The sequence below is a fragment of the Nansenia antarctica genome (assembly GCF_963989245.1).
Source record: "Nansenia antarctica genome assembly, chromosome: 4".
NCBI lineage: Eukaryota > Metazoa > Chordata > Actinopteri > Argentiniformes > Microstomatidae > Nansenia > Nansenia antarctica.
The window spans coordinates 61283778-61304830 of NC_137689.1; the positions used below are offsets into that span (position 1 = coordinate 61283778).

Consider the following 21053-nt stretch of genomic DNA (forward strand, 5'->3'; position numbering starts at 1 on the left):
TTGTGCAGTTCAATTCAGCAGTAATAAATTGGACCAAATAAACACCAAATCTTGTTTGGTGCGGCATTGCCACTTCACCCCACCTAAATAAGAAGTGAAAACCTGAAGCAGGTTATTACGGTAAGCTTTGCACCCTGGCCATTGTTAACAAATGGGTGGGGGATGGTGAAGGGGGAATTAACACTAGAACAACTATGGGAACATGTTTTCTGTGTTTCTGATCACTTTCACTCCCACCATCCTCTCCCGTCCCTCCCTAGCTCCAGATGCTTAACTGTTGCATTCACCCATGCCAGTACTAACGCCATATGTGCTACCAGGTGTCCCCTCCAGGTGAGCTGCAAGGTGAGCTGCAATTAAGAGATACTAACCCAGGCCATCTAATAGGCACAGGGAAACCACATCACAATTATATCCATTCAGGATGAAGACACAATAGCTGTAGCTTTCCAACTCAGGTTAAAGAAGGGTTTACTGGTGCTTGGGATTAACACTGGCTTCACACATGTGGTTTCAGTGTTGATCTCTGGTCAGCTAACCCTGATCAACTTCTAAGACTAATGTTGAGGGGGCAAAATGTAAAACAGATATTAAATCAGCTCTTTGGGAAATGCAATCTGACACCACACATGTTGATATTCAATCCCATGAGAAACTTGTTGGTGTTTCATCCCAACGGATACTTTTTCACACCCAAAGGAGCTATGAAACAAAGGACTGTGCCTCAAATGCACATCTCTTCTATTCATGAATAAGAGTCCTTCCTCACTCTTGGTTTTTGAACAAACCTGTCTCCAGGTGAATCATTGAGGCCAAGACGTCACTTGATAGTATCTAACGGTATCAAGGGCACAGCACTTCAATGCACCATAGAACATCAGAAGTGAAAAGCCGTTTGTGTGAGAATATACAACAATGTTTTAGCATTTAGCAACATTACTCTTCCTGCTACGACGGGCGAATTGATGATTCATTTGCTTTGGAATAAAGTGTCTGCTAAAATGCCAAAAATGTAAATGTGAATGTAAATTTAGCAAGATTTTCCCTTTTTACGTCACTTTTGGTAGAGGTCACTCATTGAAATATGTGACATGTTCTAATGCTTTGGTCCGGGATCTGATGTAATGATCAGACTTTTCTGATCGGACCCAAAGACTAAAACGTGTCACATACCTCTTTAAAAAGCACAACGATTCTGCCACTCTTTGCCAGGGAATTAAAATGGTTTGTGGCACACATCAATGTAACGACTTCAAAAAGTGATTTCTCTAAAAAAAAAAAAACTTTAAGTTGGGGGAAACAGGCAGTAGCTGCCTAATTTACAGGATTCCAAGCATAGGTGTCACTGCGATGTGGCTGTGTCAAAGAGGATAGAAAGACATGAGAGGATATGGAAAGCTAGAGAGGAGAGAAAAAGACTTGGGCATGCTTTGTTTTAATTATGAGCTAGGGAGCGATGGATAGAGAGGACAGCAGGGAGATTCCGCTCGTTATGCCGTCACTTTGTATCAAACTGCTTATTTACATTTCTGATTACATTCCCAGCACAAACGGGGAGAAGATCTATCAGTCACACAGAGGACAAGCGAGATAATGAGATGGGACTGTTTCTCCTCTTCAGACAAATACGCTTGTGTGTCTAAATACGCAAATAATGGCACACTCATTTGTTGTGCACCTCCTATACATTGTGATGTGTGAAAGGGATACATTAAAGCATTTTTTTTGTGTGAGAATACACACAATTCTCATATCTGCCTACATGTGAATTTGTATATGCTACTTTGTTGCCAATAACTGTGTTCTGGCAATCCATGAACATCAGATGAGTGATTAGATCCCACTACCCTATCCTAAAAGGTGCAGCTGACAAGTGGTAGATGGATGGCTGGATGGATGGATGGATGGACAGCATAGTTATACTGTATCCACTCCTCTCCCCCCAATAATTTTTTCTCAAGATTTCTCTAACTAACTATTTTGCCCTTTGTCTCAAACATTCTCCCTCTCTTCTCTTTTCTACTTATGTCTCTCTCACACACTCCATCACTCTACCTTCCTCTCTTCATCCTTATCTCCTTTCTCTAGCCCCATCCCGTCCCTAGAGCAACACAGACCCTGTCATGTCAGACAGATTCTTCACTGTACGGAACAAAGGTGGGCTGGGATGAAACATCCACTTACAACAAAGGATGTGGCTTTTCTTCTGCACCAATTAATTGCACAAGAGGGAAACTGAGAAATAAAGACTTGGGTTCGGGGGGGGGGATACATAAGGCTAGGTGATTAGTGTGTGTTTGTGTCCTGCTTGGTTGATAGAATGTATTTTAGAATAACAGGGCAACCTGAATTCATGTTTGGCATTCTGTCTCTTGGAAGAGGATACAGGACAATGAGTTCCAGTTGCTTGCTACCGTAGAAGATTCTATGGGCACCGCTCTATGGCAACATGAATAGGATTCAGGTCAATACACCATTGATTTAAGATAGCCTGCTTCAGAGATGAAAGGAGTATAGGATAATTCTCTGCAAATAACTGGAAATATTCCCCCTTCCTCTAATCAAAAATACTTTTCACCAACAACACTTTATATTTACCAGCCAAATAAACCAACCCGAAAATGTATAGGCATTTTGTCTATTTCGAGTTTTGTTATGAATGTCCATACAATGTGTAGCCTAGGCAGAGGCCCTTTCACAGATATGCTGAACATGAACATTAAGGAGGCATAAGGCTATTGGGGATTGACGCTGCAATTAGTAAACAGAAAACACTCTAGTCACTCGATGAAGTCGCAAACAAAGCAACAGAGACAGGAGAGACACCACAAACAACAGAGGTATTTTCTGAAGAGAGATAAAGCACAAGATTTCAACTGGTCTCAAACCATACAACGTTTTCATCTCTTTAGAAAAGTAATCAGAATCCGCATAGAAATGTGCCTGAAATATATATTGATAGCTTAAATTATATCATAATTGACTGCACCCACAGTATACATCTTTTTTTTTTTTCTAACCACAATTTATTTGTGTGTCCTTAATGCACAGCACATTACTCGCTCTCTGGGGTTGCATTCATGCACACACTCCAACCCATCCCATCTCCCATGTGCGCCCATAAAAAAGGCCCCAAAATGGCAAGCATTTAAAAATAAAAGGGCCGATGTGCAAACACAAAAAAAGACAACAGACATCAAACAGAAAGAATCAAAATATACACCACCAGGAAAAAGAAAGGAAGAAAAAGAGAAAGATGGGGGTGGTTGCAAATGGCAAAAGGAAGAAAAATTGAATAGTTGTGAGGGAGGGGGGGAGGGAGGAGGGAGGAAGAGAGAGAAAGACAAAGTTAATTATGCATTCCGAACCTGGTCGATGTAGTCCTCCGGGAATCGCCTCAGCACCTCCGGATCTGTAAATAATTGACAGATAATATTAATTGGCTTTGGATTAGTGAGCAGGCCGAGTATAGCACATTAATATTTGATCAGAGGATGATAGGGACCCTGGCAGGGGATCCAAGGAGGGCAGCTGAGGCTGCCTGGCTGATTAGGGGCCAGAGAGGGAGGTGTAACCCCCCCCCCTTCCTCAATTCATCCCCCATCTTGCAGAAAGGAGAGCTTAGGAAAAATAGGAAAAGAGTGGATCTGATTATCCTTACTTTGCTTAGGGGGCTTGCTTGGTCATACCAAAAAGGGGGGGGGGGGGGGGGTTCTACCTGTAAAACGGCAGCTCATTTTAATCTACTAGAGTAGGATGTATGTAGACGTCACAAGATTGGTAAATCCTGGAAACTGGAGGAAATAAATAATGTATCGCCACGGTTAAAATTGTGAAAATTAGGTAAACAATTCAACAAAACATCCTCCACGACATCCCTCATTCAAGTCATTCTTGCAAGTGCAATGTATAAAACAGTGAAAACCATTTCATAACTCTGAGAGGCTCACCTATACTCTCTGGTATAGCGCCATCACAGCAAGGACACAATTGTGTACAGCGTACTTTACACAGTAAATGATGGTTCCAGCACTCAATGCTCACCTTCTACAGTTTGGGGGCTAGGTACTTCAATCTTACGGACGATGCTGTTAATTTACATGGCAGTAATACACAATTTAAAGCGGTTTCTTCTGTGCTTATATTTGTTGACCTACCAACAAAGTGCTCCAGCATTGATATTTTCAGCATGCGTGCGTAGAATTTGTCCCTCACAGGCAGACACAGCACATGAACACACACTCTCACGAAAAGTAGCCACTCCAGGAGTGATGGTTGCCTTTAAGGTCTCTGGGCCACTGACGTCACCGTAACTTATGATGGACAGCTCTCACCACTGATGCATATATGCTACATGTGTTCAAATGCTGCCTGCTGCTTTTCCCTTCTAGGCAGCTCTCAGTATGCTGCCTGACTTGCGGTGACTTGGTGGGGACGGCAAAGAATAGCGATCACTTTTCAATAATGTGTAGTAAATGAAGCGACTCGATAGTGAAATCAAAGTCCTATGTTACAGAATGGGCATCCACAATTATATACAGAAACATAATGGCTGATGTACAGACATGTCAATCATGGCTTGTTTTCAGAATAATAACAAGCAATTTCGGGTAGAATCTGTTTCCATCGCATTATGATTTTAATGGGAGTTTAAGAGCAAAAAAAGTTAAATATTTCTGATCTGAGTACTGGTCCTTGGCTTTGAGTTATTCTGATAATACCTTTTCTGCAGGACTATTGTGTGACCTTTATTTCTATTCATGGCAGTGGTTGAGTAATCACTGATCTGCAAGTGATTGGATTGGTGAATCATGTTTTACACTGCTTTGACTAATCCAACCTTCTCAGATCTGTAATCTGTTCAAAGAAGAAAGAAGGGATGCATTTGTGAAGTGTTGAACTGTTTTACTTTCTATTGGGTGATGGTTAATATTAGGATCGGGATAGGGCAAGATAATGATCTGAGCAAAGTGCATGTATGGCCTTTCACTACAGACATAAAAACAGCAATGCACATTTGACTACCCCATCCCCCGGTGCAGGTGAACATAGGCCTAATGCCTGGGGACATGGAATAGTTCCCTGAAAACTGTAACAGTGCAACCTTTCCTAATTAGTGTCACTCCGTGTCCCTGGCACTGCATCACGGTTTAGAGAGCCTGATGAAAACCTTTAGGTGGAACTAATCGCTTCTTCATTCAAACACTTCCTCACAATATCCTTCCTCAAATCATTTGGGTAAAATATTAAACAATCCAGCACATGTACAGTACCGTCTCCACATATTCTTCAACTATGAGGACCATATACCAATGTCAAATTTGACAAACAAAACCCTACGGTCCAAACATTATTTCACACACATCTCCTATCTTTCTGCCTATGATTAATGGCCCTTTCTCTGCGACTCCCCCTCCCCAAAATAGAGAGGTCTTGGCACTGGCCTGTGCTGACAGAGGGGGACCCCAGAGACAGAGCGGGATATGAGGGAATTGTCCAATGATCTGGGCCTGATTCCCCTGGGCTCTGGGACCGGAGCAGGCAGGTTGTGTTGACTCCACAAATTGAGTCAACAGAGGACTGCTGACCTTGCTCGCACGCAGGTAAGAATTCCCCACACCGCGTTACTGCTTTCTATATCTGTGCTTTAGAAAGTTGGGTTTAAGCAAATAATAGGAAAAGGACATATTGTGTGTGTCCTGACATGTAAACAAGGTGGACTGGTTGTAGTCTATTAAAACAAAATCACCTGAAATCTTGAATGGTTTTCAAGGTATTATGAAACAAAACTCCTGCGTTGTGTGCATTTACTTGTTTTTGTTTTACTGTGTACTATGAAAATACAAATAGAAACATAACTAGACATGTCCTCTATTAGACAAAATGTCTGAGGTGGTATACATTTTATACATTTATTTAAGTGGCAAAATGGATGCATTACACCCCAGAATTTTCATTTGACACAAGGAATATTGTATTCATATTTCAAATGCTTTTGCCATATAAATATATCTCCGCTAACAGGAGAAAGGATGAGTGACGTATACAACTTCCTGCCCCTTGTCGAGTGCTTCCTCTTGGGGTGCTCTCAGAGATAGGGAGGAGGGAGTGATTGGTGACGGATCCCTGGAGTGCTCCTTCAGCTCCCCCCGTGGCCTGCCCAACCCTGGCGACTGAACGAGGTGCAGCAGCAGCAGCTGGCATGGTCTCTGTGCAGCCTCGAGTCGGGAGGTGGGGGTGGGGAGGGTGGCTGGTTAAGGGAGGGACTCCCGTGTAGTTTCATTGACCACAAAGCCCCATGCAACATAATAACACCCCCCCACACACTCAAACCCCCCTCCGTCAAAGGAGGACTCGTCTTTCACCCAGTGGGGGGGGAGAGGGCGGGTGGCATTGTTTACAACCTTGTCTCACACTGTCATTACTCCTCAAAATACATCTGTGCAATGCAAAAACCCAGCAGAAGGGTGTGTACGCATGAGTGTGTGTGTGTGTGTGTGTCGGTGTGTGTGTGTGTGTGTGTGTGTGTGTGTGTGTGTGTGTGACTGAATCTCTAGGCTGTTTGAGAGAAGCTTTGAATCCTAAGTGACCTGCCCAATGATGGTTCTCATTTTGAATTTCCTGTGTTTTTGCGGCTTTTGACAAGCCATAACTTCTCACTTAAAACATAATTTTTGGTCATTAATCGCATGTTCGAGTTCTTACACCGTTTTTACACCATTAAATGTTAAATTATTATTATTATTTATAAATGTTTTAATTAAAAATACATCACTATCCTGTGAAACAATCCCATTAGAAAAGCAAAGTCATTCAAGAACGAGGCATGTTCATACATATGACAGTTGCTGACATGTTTGGATTAGGGATGTGCATAACTCAACATTTCCATGGTTGAATAATCGGTGGGTGGAATGAACGAATATTTTTTTGTTTTGTTATGTGTGCCAACATTCACAAAGGCAGCCATGGATCATCTGCAAGAAATCACTAAAGATATTAAGTTATTTTTTTCTGAGTGGCAATCCCACTCATATTTTTCTTTTTATTGCGATAGAGACAGTAGAGATTTGACAGGAAGGATGGATGAGAGAGAGAAAGGATGACATGCAGGATATGTCCGTAGCGGGAATCGAACCGGGAAACCTGCAGTTACATGGTCGACGCTTAGTGTGTTACGCCACCAACTTAAACAGTGAACATTTTTATTTATTCTGGCATTAATCCTCCTAACCCTAACCCTTCTTCTGGATACTTAAATTAGGCAAAAACATAACAATAATGCAGAACAGAAAAAAGGCATGCCGCTAATACCCTGTGCACACATTAGAGCATTTTGTATAGCCAATTATTTGGTCCAACAATTTCCAATTACAATGTTTACCAATACTTGGGGTATCAGTATACCCCAAAACCAATACAATAATCAAAACGGCCAAAAAATGTAATGCCATGGATTAAGAAATTTGTCTGTGGTAATAGATACGTGGGTCAGTTTTGGCTAAAGCATTCCGAACGGACTCTGAACAGAGCATTCAGCATGGATCTTTTTCGAGACGCGAGGTGCTGGATTTTCTAAATGGAACTGTGTATTCTGTCTCTATGTATGCCATTAATTCTCGAAACCTCCTACTATACTAATAGGCAGCATATCTTTAGCCACCATGTTGGCAATTAGGGTAGTAGTTTTTTCGCTGTGGCTTCTGTCACACTTGCGAGCTTGAATAGATGCTTGATTGGGTCGCCATGCTTGATTGGGTTGGTCCCTCACCTTCGTTTACGATAGCATCGTTGATGGTATGATCATTTTGTTCCACATATCCCATACTGGACACGATTCTCTTCTATTTTCTTGAAGTGTTCCCAGGAGGAGGTTTGCGGGACTTCAACATTGTTAGCCTATTCCAACAGCACTCTGTAAACTAATGAACTTACACAATGCGCAGTTGAATGACATCAGACTCCCGTTACGTTCCACACTCAATCATAAGTAATAATAATTACTGAACTGTGTATGTACTGTATGTATGTATGTTGTTTTTCTGTGCATTAATAGTGCTGCAGAACCGACATTAGTTCTATCCGTTAATTCACGTTTATTTGAATGGAAAAAAATGTTGACGGTCTAAATGTTAAAAAGTTGACTTTGACCCTCAGAAACGAATAATCGAATCATCGATTATTCTGTCCGATCCGTAGTTTGGATACAAAACTTCAGCCACCCAGCCACACCCGGCATGCAACAATATGCCAGTTGTGAGAGAGCAACATTATTTTATGGATTTCTTTGACCAACAGAAATTGCATGAATATTGCAGGGCATCAGCAATTGACCCAGGCAGCCAAGCTCGAAGTTTGAACCGTACCAATAATGTAATGACCCTCAGACATGTCACCTGTAAGCCGGGGGGGGCTGGACCTCTTTCCATATGTAAACACAAACAGTAAAACTATGATGGGAACAAAGATGGGACAAGGCTGACCTGTTGTTTTGCAATGTGCAAACTGCATGTGCACTCTCGTGGGGGAAGCCTTCTACGACCCGACACAATATGCCTGTATTTGGAGCTTGATCACAGATTCAAATTTGCTTGTGTTAGAAGTGAAGACAGTAGCGTTATATATTAGTTGTCATACAAATAACTTACAAACATGTGTGAGGACGAAAAATGAAGAAGATTACTGGAGGGGCACCTGTCGAACCGATAAGCCTGAGTATTCCAAAAATTCAGGTGAAATTCTTTAGGTGGCTGTGTCATGCCAAAATGTGTTAGGATGATGTAATCAGGTCTTTTGAACGCCATGACGCAAGCAGTAGAAATGGAGGAACTTATGATGAGCAGCATTTAGTTACACTCTGGTGTCCTGTAAAAAAATGTCTGTATCGTAAAATCGGCCAAATGGATTATCCAATGTAGCGGAACATGACTTGTTATGAAAGATTCTCTCGTTATTAGGTACAATACATAAATCACACCCATGCAATAGAAATTATTCACATGAAAAGTAAAAACTATTAACATAAACCTCTGAGCAGGACCATTTGTGGGTTTATGTTTTCATATTAGCCCAAAAACTATCCAGATATGTTTTCACATTCCAACATTTTGGGGGATCTTTGGGGAGAATTTTTTTGGGATCTCTTTTTTGGGGATTTGAGTGCAAAAATATACACATTGAACTTGAAATAACAGTACCATCTCAGTTGAGAAAAGAAGAATCTCCCTGTCAATATGATATGGTGCAATGGTACTAACACAATAAGATAACAACTCAAACTGCAAGGATTACATTCACTGCATGCTTTCTCTTCTCAAATGTGTCCCTGTATTTTAGCAAGGCAGCCGATCTATCTATCACAGAAGGAACGGCTGTATCTTTGAGTCTTCTTCGGTTCTTTGTCCCCATAATTTCCGATTCCATATCTCTTTCATAGTCATCATCGCTGAAGTGCTTACTGCACATAGCAATATAAAATTACAGGAATATTTCATATTTAGCCTTACTGTTTTTAATTTCTACCAACCATCTTCCTCATCTCTCTGTACCTTCTAGATTTCCTAAAGTTCCTGAAGTGCAGCTGGAAGGCAAGGCAAGGCACGTTTATTTGTATAGCACATTTCATACAACAGCGGCAATTCGAAGTGCTCGAAGTGTATTCGAAGTGTATTTACAAAAAAATACAATAAGAAAAGGAAGAACACCTGCTTGCTCTTGCTGCCATCGCTTTAGATTTCCACATGACCTGTGATAACTCTTATCTGTGACTTCAACCTTTACTTCCTGTCTTTCTCTACTGTCTCTGTCCAATGCAAACTAAAACAAATAGGGTTCTCTCATTAAACCACATCATTCTTAGTTTAAGGCTAACAAAACAACAAAAAAAGAAGCTTTTGCTCAGGGGTGTAGGGGGGTGGGTGCAGTCTGCCAGCTCAAAGGTGTGTGTGAGTATGTGAGGGAGCCCACCAGTGCTAGCAGCCTGCTCGAGAGGTAGAGAAGAGTTGCATGCCGCTCTAACAGGATATTGCACAAGGCCTCTGATTAAGCCCCCCGGGGCAGCTTCAACTCACATGGCGGCTTTACCTTGAGCCATAATCCGTCTCCAATGGGTTTGCTCTCAGCAATGAGACAACTGCATTGTGAGTTACCAACACTGGCTGACAGTATAGAGTGCCCCACCACAACGACTACTGCTTAGGCTGGACAATATTGACGTGTTGGTCAGTGTGCATCATCTTCTACCCACTTCACCTGTTGCCTGGTTTCCACAGACTTCGTCAACTATCGTTGTCATGCCAAACGGTCTGGCCTCACATTAATCAAAATGTTCATTAATTAATCATGAATGTGGACGAGGAGAAAAGAGGACTTAATCCTGTATGGATAATCCCTACAGTTACCCTCCAATCACAAGGGTTATGCAAATACAATCGGAAACAAGTTAAAAGGATGTTCCGGCTTTTTGAATCTTTTTAATTATAGTTAGGCCTACATATTTACTTCCTTAGATACTGTTTAGTCAGATTTTGGGCACCATTCATTCTGTGAACATGTCCAAAACACCTCGCAGACACTCTGAACCATCTAATATTATGGCATATATATGACTCTCCCTCTGAAGACTTCGTCACTTACATACCCTGCAATCCACAATATCATTGTGTTACTATGACAATGAAATGCAATATTACAGTATAACAAAAAATGTTCACCAGAGAAGATACCTAGTGTTTGGTGGGGTCAATGGGTTGCAGACTTGAGGCAGTTATTGTATGCAAGTGTGTAATTGATTCCTATGCAAATCAGAGACCCTATAAAACCAAGATATCAATTCCATAATAGCATTATTAAGTAAATTACATTTTACATACTATTATCATTGCATTAAGATGGATACACTGATTTACTGATGACATTTTTGCATTTTAATTTCAATACAAACTAGAAAGTTCTAATACTAAGTCCCTTTGGATAAAAGTGTCTGCTAAATGGCAAATACAAATACTTTCATACTGCCAGAGGTAAAGATTATCTTACTGCACAAACACACAAGTCAACCTTTCAAAGTCGATTCCATCACCAAAGACACCTGACCAGGACGATCAGCCCACAGAAGAAAACAAGATTAAAAGAGGCTCATTGCTAGGACAGATCCAGCCATTACAAGTGTCCTGACCAATTATAATGTAAAATATAAAGAAAGGGGTAAAACAGACAGCCGTCGATAAGACCATCTGCATTTTTGTTTTAAGTATCTCAGGCAAAACCTCCCGGGCCTTTTTGATCTCCCTGTGTTTAATTGTGGTCTTTGTGTGGGTACAAACTTGCAGCCTTGGTCCACTGTTCTAATAGGGCCTCTGCTGGATGAACAGAGGCTTGCATTTTGCAGACAGGTCTCTGAGGACTGCTGCCGTGGTAATTAAGGAGAGAAAGCTAAGCGCTGGGGAATCTGGAAGGGAGAAAACATCTACATGAAAGGGAGGAATCAAATGGCCAACCATAGAGTGTGTGCATATACAGATGTGAGTCACACACACAAAAACATGTGCGAATCCATTCCATACAAGGTCGACACAAACCATTATGCACATACACGTATGAAAGGGATGGATCTAACAGCAGAGCATGAATATCACATACAAAACACAAACATCCACATATACACAATAGTGTGTACACACAAACATCTGCATCCATATATCCAGTGTACAGTACACTAATCACTCAAACATGACCACATAAAATAAACTCAGACAGGCATCTCAAGGCTCATCTGGATTTGTAACTGTCATGACACTTCTGTGGCAGAGCACAAAAAGACCATGTCCTTGGGTCAGTACTACATGGCAGAAAACTGCTAATGAACCACTCTACAACTTCCAGGGGGAAGTCCTTGTCTAAACAAATCCATCCTTTAAAAAAGTGACAAGATTAAATCAATAAGCTTACTGGCCATTGTAAGACACAATAGGTGGTAACCTTGGTGGCAGCGAGACATTGATTTCTATCAGATCATGCAGGTAGGATACTCAGATTCACCAGACAATATTACATAAAATAGACTGTGGCTGAGAAAGTACAGAGACGGAAGGATGGAAGACAGGGAACATATGGGAAACTTGAAGGAAGGAGAGGGTGTAATGGAAACATTTAGGATGAGAGGAAGCAGTAGAAATCTTTAAATGAAATTGGAATACTGAATGATTACAAAATAATTCTAAAGTTTAAAATAAACAATAGAAATATCAAACTGATCAGTCATTGTTGTAGGTGGTCTATTAGAGAAAAAATACAGAAAGACAACCTAGCTATTACCTAAACCCATCTTTGAAATGAATCACCATGGTAACAAGAAAGCCCAGAATTTCACAAGAAACTGAAGAAGAGAGAGAGGAGAAGGAGTGTATAATGGATTCAATGCAAATTAGAGACCCTATAAAAACAAAGATATTGATTCCAAAATTACATTAACTATTATCCTTGCATTAAGATGGACTCAATTCAACTTATTGAGTTATTTGTTGAGTGTCATAGCAAAGGATGTGAAGACTTATGCACATGAGGTATTTCAGTGTTTCAATTTCAATATATTTGCAGACATTTCTAAAAAGTTGTTTTTACTTCTTCTTTTAAATATATACAGTGTTTCCTCTACATGCATTTATTGGTGGCGGGCCGCCACGATGGAATTTCCTCCGCCACGAATTGATTCAGTCCACAAAAAAAAAAAAAAAAAAAATCTCAAAAAAAAAGGGGAAAAAAAAAGAACATTTTAGCTGATTAAAATATATCTGATCCTAGATCAGCGCTATAATGGATGTTGACTAAAAGTGCACCTAAATCCACGCCCATCTCTCTCTAACCGCTGATCCAAAATCAGATTAATGACATTCAGTTGACGACGTGACACAAGGGCTCCTGATTGGTCTAAATGTGAACTGTGGTATTATTGTTATTGTGTACAGGCCACCGTAGTGACATCCGGGGGGTATTCCATCAACATCGCTAAAGGGAAAATCCAGGTTTAGTCTGATAAATCTCGCGAGAGTTCTTACAAATATCCAGGCATATTCTGATAGGTCTCGCGAGAGATCAAAAATAAGCCAGGATTTTCCTTTAGCGACGTTGATGGAATACCCCCCAGGTCAGGTGGGCAGGTTACGACGAGACAACAAGAGACCGGTATTGTAGAGCTTACAGAGCGAGTTAAAATAAAGACACTTACATTGAAATACAGAAGGACTCACGTGTATGTTTAATAGAATAACACGACATGGTGTCAGAAGTCCTGTAAGTGAGTGTTAAGAGTTAGATCGGCCGACAAGTGTCATTTGAGCTCGTGACGGTGAGAAGGGAGAAGAAAAGATGGATGCTAATGCTAACGCGGGAGCAGCTGCAGTCCAGAGAACGGCGCCAGTTTCAAGTGCTACGTTAGCAGACATTAGCAAGTCAAAAAACGATTCTTATGTGCCGTCACTTTAGCAACGACACAGTATTGTCAAGGGGAAAAGAAGGGGAGACGATTTTTTTATTGACAACGGAATTACATGCTGGAAAAACATGCAGCTAAAATTCAGGGAACATTTGGACAATAAGAGACACACGGGAGAAGTACGGGAAAACAGGGCTCATGTGGGTCTCATCAAAGGTAAGAGTTTGTTTTCTTTAACTCAGCTGATACTCAGCTGTTTACCGAATGCTCCATCTGACTGTGATTTTACTTCTGTAATGTGGTGGGTTGACATAATTCACGCACGGAACTATAGGTTGAGACTATTGTTCCGTCCGTAGTACCCAAGTTGTTTAGACTGTTCTATTTACTGCTTGAGTGTGTTGTTGACAATCGTTCATGTCCTTCATTAAACGTTTAGCTTTGTCATTTGATACGCCGCCTACGACTACCATCTCTCTGCACTACAGTAAACAGTTAATCAGTAACGTTAGCCGCTTTTGTGCTCATGTAGGCCTACTTCGTATTATATTATAGCTGATGATCTTTGTGTGTGTATGTGACTGTCAGTCACAAGTTTATATTCTGTATATTCATTTATTTATTTTTTTGGCCATCCTCTAGTTTTGGCTGTGATTAGGGAAAAAAAAAAAAAAAAAAAAAAACGCTGTTTTGAGCGCGCGTGCGCGTTTCATGCGCGTGCACGCGAAAAAAATCACGCCCACCCGCCACCATTGTAACAATTCCTGGAGGAAACACTGTATATACTTATACTTATGGGGTATTGTGTGTGGATTGATGCCAATTTTTACTTATTCAATAAATTTTAAATTGAGTCTATACAGCACAACAAAATGGGGAAAAAGTGAAGGGGTTTGTTGACTGTCTATAGCCACTGTAACTAACATCCAGTTTGAATACTGGCTCTGGTTAACCATATGAAGGAAGCATCCTAATGAGCAATGTTGAACTTTATCATGTGCACTGCTGTATGCATTTAAAAATCATAATCATAGGTAACTCTAGGTAACATTTGTTTAAAGGCTTTAAATTGCCCCCACTAAATGGAGAGTTTTACATCCCAAATAGAAAGTAAAATGAAGTCGGAAGGAAGGAAAGGATGAAGGAAGAAAATAATAGAATAGATTAACTTTTCCAAATACTTTGGTTGTACTGAACAAGAACATGAAAGAAAAAAAGAAAGGAAAGATAAAAAAAAACATACATACATATAAAAAACATGGTATGTATGTAAATAAAGGGGTAAGAGGTAAAAGAAAACAGCAGAAGCAATGGCCATACCAGGTCACTGTGCTGTGGCTGGGCACACCTCAGGAGCCGTGTTCTATTTGGCTCACAACACCACCAACAACACCAGGGGTCTAGGTAGGGCACACCAACAACACTAGGGGTCTAGGTAGGGCACACCAACACCACTAGGGGTCTAGGTAGGGCACAACAACACTAGGGGTCTAGGTAGGGCACACCAACAACACTAGGGGTCTAGGTAGGCCACACCAACAACACTAGGGGTCTAGGTAGGGCACACCAACAACACTAGGGGTCTAGGTAGGGCCCACCAACAACACTAGGGGTCTAGGTAGGGCACACCAACAACACTAGGGGTCTAGGTAGGGCACACCAACAACACTAGGGGTCTAGGTAGGGCAACAACACTAGGGGTCTAGGTAGGGCAACAACACTAGGGGTCTAGGTAGGGCACACCACCAACACCAGGGGGCTAGGTAGGGCACACCACCAACACCAGGGGGCTAGGTAGGGCACACCAACAACACTAGGGGTCTAGGTAGGGCACACCAACAACACTAGGGGTCTAGGTAGGGCACACCAACACCAGGGGTCTAGGTAGGGCACACCAACAACACTAGGGGTCTAGGTAGGGCACACCAACAACACTAGGGGTCTAGGTAGGGCACACCAACAACACTAGGGGTCTAGGTAGGGCACACCAACATAGTGTGGGGGGAAACAAGCACTGCTGAGTAGGGATTACATTTTCCTTAAATGTCTGTCAACATGGCACCCTGACTAGGGTTGGGTGGTAATTTTTGACATTGTTAAACCGTCCCCAAATGTAACCGCGGTATACGGTATTACCGCAGGATTAAAAATCACATTGTAGGGCTTTGAGGGAGCCGCCAAATGATTTGTGACAGCGGCTGATGAAAGGTGGACCAAAGCCCTAGCTCCGGCCTTTCCGTGATCCTGCTCGAACACTTTCCGCGAGCAGCTCTGAAAAATGTGCTAAAACATAAAACAGTGTGTTATGGCAGACGAGTGCTGTGAATCCTTCGTCTGAGGAGAAGCAGTCACGTGACACGCAATTATGATCGCTTCTAAATACAGGTTATTTATTTGACAAATGACATTGTTTCGAAAGTTCTGTCATCACTTTCATAGCTTCTTCAATGACACAGACAGTGGTGCTGGACAAGAAGTCTTAAGGTGTGTATTTTCTATATATACTGTGTATATATATATATATATATATATATATATATATATATATATATATACACATATTGCACAGATTTTTTTATGACTGTATTGAAACAGACACCGTTGCTGTTTCCAAATACCACGGTATACGGTATTACGTTATTACCGCCCAACCCTAACCCTGACTCCAACTCAAAGTATTCTCCACCCCACCAAGCTGGTGATTCCTTCACGCCAACCCGAGCAACCTGATGCTCTGGGCTCCACTCCTGCTAATAATAGACGGTGAGACTTCTGAAAAACACATGGTAGACACTTGGCAGGGTCATCCACATTCTTACAGGAGATGCTATCCCCATGAAGAAAGGAACTGAATATACTAATGAGCTAGTTCTTCGAAGAAGCTGAGGGAAAGTGCATGCCGAGGTATCACCACAGTAAAATCTCAGACTTTATTTCTTGGTGAGTTCCTTACAAGTCAAACAATAAGGGTTTTACTCTCTGCTTGTCCACTGTGCACTGAGATGAGTGTGTTGGCTTCTCTTCTTACCTTGCAGGCTGTGGGATGAAACAGTGCTCTGTCTGACCCGACAGGGCCTCATCACTTACAGTGCCGCATCTGTCACTCACACTTCAACAAGAGGCTGGACAAAAGAAAACCCTGGAGCTCACCCCAGCCCCTCTGTGTAAACTCATTCACAAAGTTTCATGCCTCGTATTTGCCTGGTTAAAGGCTAAATTGTTAAGCCCTCCTCCCTCCCTCCATCCCTACCTCCCTCTGTTTCACTTTCGCTCCTACCCCATGTTGTTAAGCTGTCGTTGCAGGCCTGTATTTACATGGATTAAGCCCCTTTCACTGGGAAGAAAAGAAGCAGTCTGCTGTTAAGCCCATACAGGCGCTAGTTGGCTACCTCACCAGAATGGCCATGGTTAGCGAGTCCCCTTCACCCCCCTTTCCTAAGGACAATGTCCATATTGTGCCCCTTGGGAATGGAGGCACAGTGACATTACCCAGTGATTCCCTGAAGCAAATAAACTTACCAGCAACTCTAAACTAGACATCAAATCATACATTTAACTCGTAAGTTACAACATTCTAAATCAGCTGCATAATCAAGTTAAATACCAGCTTATGTACTATCTCTTATCAAAGGGGGGGGGACAATCACCATAACCGCCTATATGCTATTTATCTATCCTTCACCAATCGCGCTGCAACCTACAATTCCTACCCCAGACATGGTTGTTATTGTTGTCACCGCTAAAGTTTTCACGACAGTTTGCGTCATGGCATCGAATCTGTAAATGAAATTCCCTATCTCTAATTCCCGATACAGTATTTTAGGCCAATATCGGACCGACACCAATGCTCAAAATGGGATTGTGCATCTCTAACATGTAGCTACTGTATGAGGGATGGGGCTGAGCCTGGAAAAGCTTTCAGACAGGGGGACAAACAAAGCTGGGGAGAGGGATGAAGATGTCAAAAGTAGTTTGCCTAAAGGGGAACTAACTGGCAGGGGTGTGTATCGAGGGGGGGTGGAGTCCGCGGCCTGGCATGGTGTTTACTCCTTCTCTCACTTTTTTCTGCTCAATAAAGCTCTGAAGAGCAAATAAGCGCAGTCTTCCAGCTGAAGGAGCTGGGAGCTCTGCAAACAAAACATGCCTGGGTTAATCCCCTCCTCCTGAGAGAGATATTGTGTGTGTGTGTGTGTGTGTGTGTGTGTGTGTGTGTGTGTGTGTGTGTGTGTGTCTGTGTCGGTGTCTGTGTGTGTGTGTGTGTGTGTGTGTGTGTGTGTGTGTGTGTATGTATGTGTGTCAGAGAGAGAAAGAGAGAAATCTGGGGTGAGGGGTTTTGTTGTAAATAGCCAGCTTAACAGTCAGGCAGGGGTTAAAACCGAGTGCAAGGAAAAGCAAATGGACCGAAATCATGCAGAACACATTGATTGTCAGCTGTAGGGGCTATGCGCCATGTTCGGGTCACTACTGCTCGGGATCACTTTGATTGCATCAACGCAAATTGGACAAATTGGGATGCGGGCACAGTGCTGGAGCAGCTTGTTGACCGAGCGTTGAGATGAGATGTAGGCTAGACATTACCAACACAACCCAAGAAAACCAATTGGTTGTTTTTAAGAACAGGCTTATAAAACTGAACAACAGATGTTATGATACATCAGATGTTGAAAGATGTAAACGGGAGTCTTCGTTATTCCAATGACAGCCAAATTCAGAGAGGCACAGACGCATGCACGCACGCATGCACGCACGCATGCACACACACACACACACACACACACACACACACACACACACACACACACACAGCTGACAGAAAAGGCCTAGTTGCAGCAGTATAAAAACCATGAAGTTCTCACACACATAATCAGGGCTCTAGCTGTCATTGTTGTTTTCACAACTGCTTTAGGATAAACATTCCAATTACCATCTTGTCCACTAAGGCAAAATGCCAGCTAGGCTCTCGTTAGATGCTAAATCGGATCCTTGGGACAGCCCTACTATTAACCCTAATCCTTACCCTAACTGTTTTAAATCTCAACCTCAATCGGGTGACATCAGAGTATGGCTATCACAAGCATCCTACTTAGCATTTACCTATGCGCTCTCTGTCACTTCATCTCTCTCTCCTAGTAACTCACCCTCCTTTCTCCCATCCATCTCTCTCACATTCCACTCTCTTTCCTCTCCTTACCCCTACGCCTCTCTCTCTTTCCCCCCTTGGTCTTAGCTAGCAGCAGTGGCCGATTCAGATGTAAATGCTGCCTTCTTTTGCCATGACTCTGATTAACTCTCCCTCAGTTAATAGTTTCCTTGTTAACAAAAGCACCCCCCCATACCCCCTTACACCCCCTTACCCCCTTAGAGCAAGGAAAGAGGAGGAGCAAGGAGGCAGGCAAACCCTCCTTGGCATAATACAGCCATGAGCCTTTGCCTCTCTTGTTCTGAACATATCCAACAGGCAGAGGTTGGATGGCAGACTAGAGAGCAAAGAGAGAAGAGATAGAACTGGGGTGGGGGCAGAGGAAGCAGAGAGGGGAGAGTGAGGGAAGAGAGACAAAGAGGGAGAGAGTTAGTTGAATAAAAAGGGTAAAGAGACTTTGATGTGTGGTTTTAGCTGGTTCAAAGCACAGGAATATTCCCAACGAAACAGTGTGTGGATAGACAATGGCCACACAGAAGTAGTTCAAATGCACCAAATACATCCGTTTATCTGTGACCATAAGGAGGAAATCAAAGACTAATAAAAAAGGAATAGTGCACTGATTACATTTTTGGCAAACTGATTCCACTACCAAGAATTCTCCCTTCAGGATTGCCATTGTAAGGAAGCCTACTGAATGGGGCTGTTATATGTTATAACAATGTGACAAATACACAAAACATAAATTAAGCAAATGATAAAGCATACATGCTTTATTTCATACTCACATTTATCAACTGTAGTAATAGGAATTTACATGTTTAGCAAACGGGTCAAATTTCACATCTTTGGCATCTGGCTGTGGACCAAGTACAACTTTGATCCCCGGGCCAGAAGTGGGCAGGCTCGGCTACCATTCCTAAACCTCATCTTTACCATGAAAAGGCCCGTTCTTGGCCGGTATGTGGTGTGGCCCAGTTATAACTTAATAGTGCCAGGTCTGGTTGATTTAGGCTTAGATGTGGTATCCGTATCTGGCCCATTTCTGCGCCATAATCCCAAGTCGTGACTGGGCCATATCCACATTTTAGAATTTTCCTGGTGATGATTGGGCTTAGGTATGGGAAGGGAATAAACATTCTGGAACAGGCTTGGCCCATTTGTGGCAACAGCCTGGTTTAGTTATGGCAATCAGATCTGGTTTACTTGAAATGTTGCATTCATGACAAGTCGGAAACTCTGAACCTCAAGAGTTAGAATTAACTAAGTTACTTAACTTAGCTAAGTTATTTGCGCAGAGCTTCCTATTGGTTGGTTCCAAGTTGGAAATACCTGAGTTTGCTAGTTCCAACATGGCATGAATGCAGCATAAGATTCTCCTGGCCCAAAGAATAAGGATTCATCTGATTATAACATTAAATATAACAAACAAACAATTGTATCATTTAAGGGAACATTAATTTAGAACAAGTCATGGTTCATGGACACTTCATTACATGGTCAAACATGGAATGTGTGTCCGCGAAATTGCATATTATTAACTCGAGCGATCTTGTGTTTCTCAGTTGATTCCGTACATTTCAACAGGAGGCGATAATGGACAGAGCATGCACACAATGCAAAGAGCGCAGTTTTTCTCATTCATTTTCCGCTCTGGCACTGTGAGTTCACACTGAACATCAATCAAAAATGTTTACATCCAATGTGCAATTATTATATTTTCACTGTTTTACTGCCCATATCTAATGAGTCATTTGTAGTTGCCTAGTGTCTGTTTGACTGTTGTTTTTCACCCCTGATTGTCATATCATGTATCATAGTTGGTAATACCGTAAACCTCGGTATTTGAACGTAGCAACGGAGTCAATACCAACACAGTCATACTCAGGTATTTTTGTACTCAGGTGAGTGTTGCAGTGTTTCCCATACATAGTCAAACTTATCCCGACATCATCTCATTACGAACCAAAAGTATTTTTAGCACTGTTTAAAAAAATAATAAATAATATTAAGCGCATTTTTCAGCACTGCTCGTGGAAATGTTCGCGGGAAGGATAGGGCTTTGGTCCAAGGATAGGGCTTTGGTACACCGCGGTTAAATCTTAAAACCTTATCAGGGCCATTTTCCTCATACCAGGGCTGAACTATGAGCAAAGTTCCCACTGTCACCCAGCACTGGTCACTTACATTTAGACCAAAGGTGGCAGGGACAGGAAAGTATCAGGGCCAGTTATCACATCCTAGAGTTGGCCCATAGGACATTTCAAACTCTCACCCAGGGCTGCCCACCCCACAATCGGACCAGGTCTGGCCCATATACACAGACACAATTGTTGCTGTCAATCAGAGGCTGGGCAGACCCTCTTGGGCCGTGAGAGTATGACAACAATGGAACAGCTGTGTGTAAGGCAATACTTTAAACACACATCCCCCTCAAGCTGGAAACACACAAGCCGGCCAAGCAGCAGGGCCATCGCTCTA

General features: G+C 42.1%; 1 protein-coding gene across 1 annotated transcript in view; it reads right to left on the reverse strand.

The window, feature by feature from the left end:
• The window catches only part of dennd1a (DENN/MADD domain containing 1A), a gene marked incomplete at its 3' end in the record, with an annotated part of 104038 nt that overhangs the window by 65609 nt on the left and 17376 nt on the right, over positions 1-21053 (reverse strand). Inside the window, exon 3 of the mRNA XM_080530041.1 lies at positions 3369-3412. Coding sequence (XP_080386167.1) covers positions 3369-3412 — 44 coding nt within the window. The remainder of the gene's footprint in view (positions 1-3368; positions 3413-21053) is intronic.